Here is a 9960-nt window from a genome sequence, read left to right as displayed (position 1 = left end):
ACCGCAGCAGCCGTAGTGAGAGCTACTGGACAGCTGTGGTGGGAGAGTTTGACATCACCAAGACTGACCCCGATGAGCAAGTTCTCAAAGTGAACCGCATCATCCCTCATCCTAAGGTAACAATCCAAAGTGTGGTATTATAGTAAAGATATTATAATATTATCTCTCCCATCACACCTGCCTGGTCAACCAATCAAACAATCAGTTTAGTCTTTGAGTCATTTAAACTTTCTTTCCACTTCCTGCAGTTCAACCCAAAGACTTTTAACAATGATATAGCCCTGGTGGAGCTGACTTCCCCAGTGGTCCTGTCCAACCGTGTCACTCCGGTGTGTCTCCCCTCTGGCATGGAGCCCCCTACTGGCAGTCCATGTCTGGTGGCAGGCTGGGGTTCCCTCTATGAGGGTGAGTGGGAGATTATTGACATGGTATTTATAGCATAGCTTTGAGCAAGCAAGCTCAAATGCTTTGTGTTTCCTTTTTGAGAGAATATGTGCTGTTGATGAAGGCTGCAAGTTTGTGTCTAAATATTTAGATTTATTGGTACTCATCTTGTTACGTTGTGCATTTCTGTTTGCATTGTTCTCGATAGATGGCCCATCTGCTGACGTGGTGATGGAGGCCAAGGTACCTCTGCTGCCTCAGAGCACCTGTAAGAGTGCCCTTGGCAAAGAACTGGTCACCAATACTATGCTGTGTGCTGGTTATCTCTCCGGAGGCATAGACTCCTGCCAGGTGGGAACAGTCTTCAGTTACTGAATTAGTATACATTGAATTCACTGTAAAAGATCTGATGCTCTTTTTGTTTCTGATGCTTTTTAGCAAATTAGCCACCAATTAGACCACATATCATCTTCTTTTTTTCTGTCATCTATAGGGAGATTCTGGAGGCCCCCTGATCTACCAGGACCGACTTTCAGGTCGGTTCCAACTCTACGGCATTACCTCCTGGGGAGACGGCTGTGGGGAGAAGGGCAAGCCTGGAGTGTACACACGGGTGTCTGCTTTCTCTGACTGGATCCAGGCTGAGATACAAAGTGAGTTTCAAGCAACAATAAAACACCACAGAAACTCAAATACTTGGACGTACAAGTGGGCCTTATGTGTTAAAATACTATTTACAATACTGTGCTTGTATTTTTAGAATCATTTGGAAGCAGGGAGCCAACATGTCCGGAGCTTCTGAAGACAACAGAAATGACGGAGGAGGAACAGAGGTCAGAGTTCAGCTCCCTCTGTCGCTTCTACACCCTGACCTGCCCCCCTGGTCAGTCTGCCAGCTCTTGCAGCCGAATGGCCGAGGACAGGTGCCTCACCCGCTTCAAGAAATGTCGTGAGTACTCTTACTCAAAAGCTCAACATGATGGACAGTAGAACAAAAGCTGAATATACTCTTTATGTTGCTTTGAGGTTATTCTGCAGAGGTTTCTGATCTGTTGCTCGCACTCTGCCGTCTAGAGTTGCGTTCGTTCCTGCAGACCCTGTTGGATTTGCTCCAGAGGGCCGAAGACTACATCAGGGACAAAGTCGACTTGACCTTCTTTACCCAGACTCTACCTCAGCTAGTGGAGCACATCTACAGCACAGCCTTCACACACACCAGAGAGAGGAGGGACCTAAGTCTGAGCCATGGTCTCACACAGATTGAAGGTACATGATGGACAGATTATGTTGTTCCATCTTCTATCCAAACTTGAGATGTATGGATAACCATGCAAACACCCTTTCACTCCCTGCAGTGTGTGCAGTGTGCAACTTTCTTTCTCAGGTTCATTGGTATATTACGAAATTGTGTTGTTGGTGACTCTTGTAACGGGTGTTTTATTCCTTGCAGAACAGCTAGGTGGCGCTGTGGTTCCAACAGAGCAGGGTCCTTCTCCAGTTCCTCCAGCCTTATTCAGAGAGGTGGGACCCTCACTGGATGACTGGGAGGAATACCTGAGAAATATGGCTGAGGACCTGGACAAACAACACAGTGACACATCTACAGACATCACCTCCACAAGACAGGAGGACAGCCTTTTCTCACAGGTAGACCGTTTGTGGTGTTTCTAAAATATCCAAACATGGATGAGTTCACATCACATCATTTTAAAATAGTCTCAGCACAGTCTGATGTTTGACTGTTCAGAAATCCTTTGAAAAAGTCAACTGTCTAAATTAGTAGAGGTGGTGAGAGCAGATGTAGTCATGGCAGTTATAAGTAGTATAATGTTTGGATATGGATTTATCTGAAACTTAATGTCCAACTCTGTCTTTACATGTCATCACCAGACAGAGGACTCCTCAGTGCATCAGCTGGAGGGAGAATTTCTATCTGTTATCTCAGCTCTGCGCTCCAAACTGGACTCCAGAGCTGCTCCTCCCATCCTGCACTTGGACACATTCTACCTGCAGGAGGAGTCTCCCAACAGTCCCCCTTTTCCTGCTTCTTCCACTGGAGCGCCAGTCTCTTCCTCCCAGGAATCCCAGCAGCCTTGGTCACTTCTAACAGCTCTGATGAATGAAATTCAGAAAATAAGGACACAAGATGAAATTGTGACAGAAGATACATCACAAAGTGAAACCTCTTCCTATAGAGACGCTTCTCCTGATGTTAGATGGAGCGCCACCTCTGAGGATTTTACTTTTGTTGAGAATGGAGAGAGAACAGAATTAAAATCTTCAGCGGTACCGCTTCCAGAGCAACCAACAACTGTCGGTCAGCCGGTCAGTGAGGGTCCTCACACAGAGACGACCGCTGATCCCAGACAAACTGAGCATGCTGTTAAGACTTTGAGTCTTCACAGAAAATACAGGAGCCTTCTCCGCAAGAGGCAAATACCTGGAGCCAGTGGGAAAAGTATGCGCCACACCCACTTCTCACATGAAGTATTTTTATAAAATAATTCATGTAATATTTGTTTGTGTGTAGATGTTATTTCTCAAATAAACTGTTTTTGTTCATTCCTGTAGTTTGTCTTGGAGTGAGAGAGTCCTCACAGCAAGTCAGCCAAGTCAGAGACTCTTACAGATGGGTCTTAAGCATCCCAAGCAAGAACCTACACATGAGCTTCCAAGAGGTAAACTATCATTTACGAGGGAGAAGTTCAGTAAAAGTGCACTAAAAAGAAACATTTTTACCTTATTTATTAATCACTTTTCTCTGTCTCTTTTCTTGCTTCTTTTTTGTTCAGGTTTTAGTTGATTTGAGCTCCAAGAACGATCGAGGACTTTACCAGGCTCGGGTCAGAGCTGTAGTTGGAGGACGACCTTTGACCTTCTACAGTCTGGTGGGCTTGGAGAATGAGTCATTCTACCGCAGCGTGCCGAGGATCATCGCTTTGGCACTGGAGGCGCTCAAGACTTAACTTTACCGTTTACAGCGAGTGTGATATCATGAGAAATGAAAGACTCAAATGAGAGATACACAAAGACTCTCCAAGAGACCTGTTCGAAAAGCTCCAGAAACCCTCGTTATGGCACAGGGAGATGCACCTAAAACGCACACTCACATAAACTTTTCTCCTCCTTCCGTCCGTCCTGTGAAAAGCATTATTTTGTTTACCCCATCTGAGAGCCTGACTTTGGCTCTAAACGAAAACACAACCATGAATGTATCAATCCAACTATCAACCACCCGTCATGCCACAGGATTTTTTTTGTATGTGGTTGGAGACGCAGCCTTGTTTAACTTATGAATCTGTACAAAATGATAAGTTATTCATATTTTCTTTTGCAAAGGTTGAGCCTCTTGTGAAGCATGCAGACTGTATATATTATTCATATTCTTGCCTTATTCTTACCATATTTATTTGTATAGAACAAAGCATTTGTATTTTTGTAAAAAAAAAAAATCTATATAAATAAAATTGTTATTAATGGTATGGCATGTGTTGAATGTTGTAATTATGTAACGGCAAATTGAACTTTAGATGTGAGATGTTCAAATTAGCGGACAGTCTGGATGCTAATCAGCTCTACCGAGACCCAAATTCGATTGGATAAGACTTTATTGATCTCACAATGGAGAAATTCACTGTACCCTCTTGAGACGTGTTATCAATGCTGATTGGCTCATCTTGAGACCCCAGATTGACCTCAGTCCTCTGACCCTTTAACTGTACACTTTCCCATCAGCACAGCAGCTGCTGTGCTTTGGCGACAAGTACCTCCCACCTCCTGCCTGGACTTCACTCCTTATTTCCAGGACGGGGAATTGTAACTGGACACAGACCTAGGCTGACCTTTATAGTCTCTTATTGTCATGAGTCAGAGCATAGCAAGTAAAGACAACTGTTGCTTGAGGAAGTGACGCTTTTCAGTCGTAGACAAGTGTTGGCTTTTGTCCACCTCGCTGTGGCTGCCATGTCTGAGCCGCTGAGAGGCTGAATGAAGCTAAATAAACCAAAGCAACTAATTCCAAGTGCTAAAAGAGGGATACACAGGGATATGAGTGTAACAGCTGCATAAACACACACACGCATACCTCTGTTGCAACACATCAACTCCTGCCTATGGTTTGTGTGTTTATGTGTGTGTGGGAAGTGTGCCAAATCATGGCAGGAAGTATTTTTGTGACACACACACACACACACACACACACGCACACTCAGAGTAATGACATGCCACAAATGTGCCAGCAACCTCCACAGAGCCTGGCCCGTCATCACAGAGGGTGTGCTGCAAATGGACGCGACTTAACACCTGTTGTCTTGTCCACTGTACGTCTCTTTTAACTTTCTGGCTTGCAGACACACACAGCGTTGCGACTGTCTCCCTCTTTTTATCATCTAATCTGTCCGTCCGTAAGCCTTTTATTAAAGGCAACACATTCAAGCATGGCTCGAATGGAAAATAATGTTTGCTAGCTTTTAATAGCTCACTGCTGTGCTAAATTTAAATGGCTGTGTTCTTGTGGACGTCTGACTGACAATAGCCAGGTGCGCTGAACACAATTACAGTGCAGTGTGTGTTTTCACGGTGTACCATAACACTGGGGGGCAGCCATGGAGTTAGTACAATGCCTAAACTATTTGCATGTCATGTTCCCAGTGTGTGTGTGTATGTGTGTGTGTGTGTGTGTGTGTGTCTGTGTCTGTGTCTGTGTGTATGTTGTGACAGCTGGCTATGCAGTACTGGAAATACACTCTTGGATTTAACCCTAACAATCATCATCTCCCCTAACAACCCCCAACCAGTCCTCCAAACCTCAACCCTCCCATCAGACCGAGCCCTGACTTTTGCTGGGAAACGCACACACATGCACACGCATACTCACACACACACACACACACACACACACACAAGCCGAGTGACAGCAGCTACATCAAGTAGTGTCCATGTGTATCAGATTAGCAATTTGACTCGGAGCAGAAACACACGCTAATGGATTCTGGACCTCTGCTCCCTCTGTCGCTCTTTGTGAGGGTGTTTATGGTTTCTGCCACAGGTAGGAATGCTGGCTAATCAACCCTGTGCCACGTTTGGGAGAAATTATCCAGCATATTGTTAGTTTCTAGGGATTTGCATGGTGTGGTGTGGATTTGCAAAGTCAGATTATCAGATTTGTATTGAATTGAGTGCAACATAAATGACTTAGACTAAGGTTTTCTTCAAAAACCTTGGTTGCTTTGCTCTCTTTAGAATAGGTTTGTCTTGCACTTCATAAACTCTGGTTTTAATGTTATTTACTCAATTGCAATAAATAGAAAGAATGTTTTTTTATTTCTGTCCTGATGTATTCCAACAAAAGCTTAAACTGGGCTCATGACTTTTTAAATGTCCATCAAGTCATTTGTTATGTGAGAGAAAACTCATCTTAAATCTTCCAGCTAATGTTGTTGAACTAACAAGAGTCAGATTTAAAAAAATAATGGGCAGAATTGAAGAAGAGGCTGAGACATTCTGACTTTTAGTCAAGCTCCAAAAACAAGGAATCCTACATTTCCCATAATGCAACCCAATCTTTAATCAGACACCTCTTACTAAATGCCAATATATTTCAAACCTCACATGTGAAGTCTTTAATGCAGCTGTTTTTGTTAACAATGTTATGTCTCAAGCACCAGCCCGGAGACCCCTCCTGACATCATTATGAGACCATTTGGGTTACTTTTGTAAACTTTGGAAAGCTCTTCTCTCTGGAGCCACAGGAGACATTGCACAACATAACATAACGCAAAATTGATGGAGTGCTCCTCTAAATGATTCCCTTTGCTGCCACTTGTTTTTTTACTTCCTTGCCCTGACGTGCGTGTGGTTTGTCCGCAGCATCAGCAGTCAACCTTGAAGGAGAACTTTTCAAGGATTTGATGAAGGGCTACAACAAGAACGTCCGGCCCATGGAGAAGAGCGGTGAAGTCACTCAGGTCGACATCAAGATGACGCTCACCAACCTCATCTCTCTGGTGAGTTCAGGCCGGTGTTTTGATTTCAATGCGATGGGCCGCACGGGCCTGAGCGTCAACACTGTCGTACTAAACTATCTCTCCTCAGAATGAAAAGGAGGAGGCCCTGACGACGAGCGTCTGGATAGAAATGGTAACCTCACACACACCTCATCTGCTGCATCCTTTAGCTGCTTTGCAGTGATTTAACACAGACACCGTCCGACCCATTGCATGTCTGTGTGTAGCAATGGTGTGACTACAGGCTCAGATGGGACCAGCCGCCCAGGTCAGCGCTGTATGGCAACATCACCTCTGAGCTACGGGTCCCTTCCAAGAGCATCTGGCTGCCAGACGTTATACTGGAGAACAAGTGAGTGTAACAATACTCACATTTTACTAACACAGAGTTTGGTCTCAGCCAGCGAGTACAATTTTGAGGTATCTGTACTTTTAGTCAATTTGCAGATTTTTAATACAAAATATAAATCAACTGATAAATTATGATGTTTTATTATAGATTAAACTACCCAGGAATTTAAAAAGTAAAAAAATTAGCTCCACATTTACCAGCAACACTAATTAAAATCCTGCGATATGTATCATTCTGAAATGAGCCTTTCTGCAAAGTAAGTACTTTTCCTTTTGCGCTTCAGGTTTACTTTGATGCTAAAATCCAAGTACAGCAGTTGTATTTTACGAGAGGAACACATGGGCAGATGTTTCAAAGATATCTGATACTTGCATTGATTAATGGATCTTGTTTGTCTGTTGCTGGTGACTGATGAGCAAACCAGTAGGAACACCCTGTTTATAAGAAATGAAAGAAATGATGATGTAGAAAAATGTATGAGTACATACAGTAAGTACAGTATGTGCAATGTAGAAACAGCGTCTGTGAGTTTGAATACACCTGTCCATCTGCTCTAACTTGTGCACAGTGTGGACGGGCAGTTCGAGGTAGCACTTTACTGCAATGCTCTGGTGTCTCCTAACGGCTGTGTGTACTGGCTGCCTCCTGCCATCTACCGCAGCGCCTGCACCATCACTGTCAACTACTTCCCCTTTGACTGGCAGAACTGCACCATGATCTTCCGGTGAGTAGCGGTGAGATGTGTTGGCAATGAGAGCATAATACAGTGTATAAGTAAACTGTTGGTGGCTACTTTCTCTGTGTTCAAACAGAATCTGCAGCATCCAAACCAGGAACAATGCTTCCTGCAGCCATGGTCCCTTTTCACTGTGCTGTTTTGTAAAAGTGAATAGATGCTTGTGTTTGTTGTGGTAACGGTTGTGGTAATGCCTCCTCCCTGTGTTCAGCTCCCAGACTTACAGTGCCAATGAGATCGAGCTGGTTCTCAAAAAGGAGGATAACCACACGCTGGAGTGGGTGGATATTGACCCAGAGGCTTTTACTGGTATTGCAACATTTGAATAAAAATCTAAATCTGAATTTAAATTTGCCTCTGCAATTAAAACAGAGCGAAAACGCCTAATTTTGTTGTTGCTTTTAGAAAATGGAGAGTGGGTCATCAAACACAGGCCGGCTAAGAAGGTGATCAACACTCAATACACTAAGGATGAGCTGGAGTACCAGGAGGTGGTCTTCTTCCTCATCATCCAGAGGAAGCCCCTCTTCTACATCATCAACATCATCGCTCCCTGTGTGCTCTTCTCCTCCCTCTGCCTCCTCGTCTACTACCTACCTGCCAAAGGTCTTTCTTCTCACTTTGTGTATCTAAAAGCTTCATCTCGGATAGTCAGACCTCTGTCACATCAACCTTATCGAAGTCTGGGGGAATCCTGGCACTAGCTGTGGTTAGATTTCAAAGATCCCATCATCAAGATTTTCCCCAGACCTTCGTGTGGTTGACAAGACAGAGACTGAGTCATCAGTATCTGTTTTCATCACCACTACTGACTGAATGTTGGTTTGAGTTTTGCAGCGGGTGGTCAGAAGTGCACCATGTCTATTGCCACTCTTCTGGGTCAGACTGTGTTCGTCTTCCTCATCGCAAAGAAGGTTCCAGAGACGTCGAAGGCGGTGCCTCTTATTGGCAAGTAAGTTGACGCGATCACTCTAAGATTTCAGTCTAGTTGCTGAGCCAGCTGCAAAAGGATGTGATGTATGCACCTTTGACTGCAGGTATTTGATGTTTGCGATGTCAGTGACCACGATGGTGGTAATGAACTGTGTGATAGTCCTCAACGTCTCCCTGAGAACCCCAAACACTCACAGAATGACAAACAAAGTGCGAAAGGTGAGACTCTTTTTCTCTAAATGTAACTTCCGGTAAGAAGCTAGTGAATGAACATACTGTGAAGTCAGCGCTGGTCTATTCGAAAACCTTTGACGTCCTCTTCAGATCCTCCTAAACGTCCTGCCTCGGCTGCTGAGGATGCAGATGCGACCCTGGATGCCAAACAGCAACAGCACCCCAGAAGTTGCAAACGGAAAAACATTGACTACAGAGAGTGATGGCGTGTTCCTGGTCCCGTGCCGACGGCGCAGCTCCATAACCCTGATCACCAAGGCGGAGGAATATGTGATGACAACGGCTCGGTCTGAACTCATGTTCGCCAAACTCAAAGAAAGAAATGGACTGATGAAATCAGTGCTAGAGAAGCTACGTGAGTATTTAAGTTTGTGGCATTAAAGTGCACATGAGAGTGTGTTCGCCCTTGGCTGCAGGAATATCTGGTGTGTTTTGTACACAGATGATGGGCTGGAGGCGGGCACAGCTGAGCAGCTCAGTACCAGCCTGGCTAAGGCCTCCCCGGATCTGAAGAAGTGTGTGGCCTCCTGCAAACACATAGCCGAGGCTGCGAGGCAGCAGAGCAACTTCCAGAATGTAAGCTCTACATCTTAGCATTTGCTCGTCTTCTCAGGTTTGAGTCAACATCAGTGGTAATCTCTAATTTTTCTTTACCCCAGGAGAATGAAGAGTGGTTCCTGGTCGCCCGGGTGATCGACAGGGTCTGCTTCATTGTCATGGCGTTGTTGTTCTTTATCGGCACGATCGGGATCTTCCTAATGGGCCATTTCAACCAGCCTCCCTCCTCGCCTTTCCTTGGGGATCCCAAGAAGTATCTCCCTCCAGTAAACAATATGACTGATCTGACAGACTTCCTGGGGTGAGCCAGGAGAGAATCTCCAGACTTGATCCCTTTAACTGAAGTGGGAATCTGACGGCGTCGGCCAGTGATGTTTCCCTCATGAGCGGGACACGGAGAGGATGGAGAGGATACAGCTGTGTGTGTTTTCATTTGGGAATGTGGATCTGTCACAAAGTCAAAAATGCTTGTTTGTGGTATTAATGGATCCACTGCACGGTTGTGTGGATGCCACGCTTGATCCGTGACGATGCCGGCTGGTATCGGCTGTGGCCACTTGTTGAGGTTGAGAATGTTTTTGCATAAAAACAGCAGTTTCCTTCGCTGCTCCTGTTACCAGCTCAGCGTTACCACCTGCTGTCACATTGATGGAAGTCATGACAAACTGCATGAGATTTGTTGCTCACACATGTAAACAGTAAACAATAGCTAAATGTGCCAAAGGAATGCTTTTATCAATAAAAGCACTGCTGTAATC

General features: G+C 44.8%; 1 protein-coding gene across 1 annotated transcript; it reads left to right on the top strand.

The window, feature by feature from the left end:
- Positions 1-5361: 5361 nt before the first annotated feature.
- chrng (cholinergic receptor, nicotinic, gamma) lies at positions 5362-9915 on the top strand. Its single transcript, XM_041948643.1, has 12 exons — positions 5362-5431; positions 6253-6389; positions 6478-6522; positions 6617-6741; positions 7310-7465; positions 7689-7786; positions 7883-8083; positions 8315-8429; positions 8515-8629; positions 8735-8999; positions 9087-9220; positions 9304-9915. The coding sequence occupies exons 1-12, from the start codon at positions 5368-5370 to the stop codon at positions 9505-9507; spliced, it is 1659 nt and encodes a 552-aa protein (XP_041804577.1). The 5' UTR covers positions 5362-5367; the 3' UTR covers positions 9508-9915.
- The last annotated feature ends 45 nt before the right edge of the window (positions 9916-9960 follow it).

This window comes from Chelmon rostratus, chromosome 12 (genome assembly GCF_017976325.1).
Source record: "Chelmon rostratus isolate fCheRos1 chromosome 12, fCheRos1.pri, whole genome shotgun sequence".
Taxonomy (NCBI): Eukaryota; Metazoa; Chordata; class Actinopteri; order Chaetodontiformes; family Chaetodontidae; genus Chelmon; species Chelmon rostratus.
The sequence above is the reverse complement of the archived record's forward strand: the minus strand, read 5'-3'. Positions and strand labels throughout refer to the sequence as shown.

What these genes read in the sequence shown, in the direction of transcription:
- chrng (XM_041948643.1), top strand. Translation starts at nt 5,368, where the DNA reads ATGGATTCTGGACCTCTGCTCCCTCTGTCGCTCTTTGTGAGGGTGTTT. An exon ending in GTTTATGGTTTCTGCCACAG is followed by an intron (nt 5,432 to 6,252) that starts GTAGGAATGCTG and finishes GTTTGTCCGCAG; the next exon opens with CATCAGCAGTCAACCTTGAA. An exon ending in CTACTACCTACCTGCCAAAG is followed by an intron (nt 8,084 to 8,314) that starts GTCTTTCTTCTC and finishes TGAGTTTTGCAG; the next exon opens with CGGGTGGTCAGAAGTGCACC.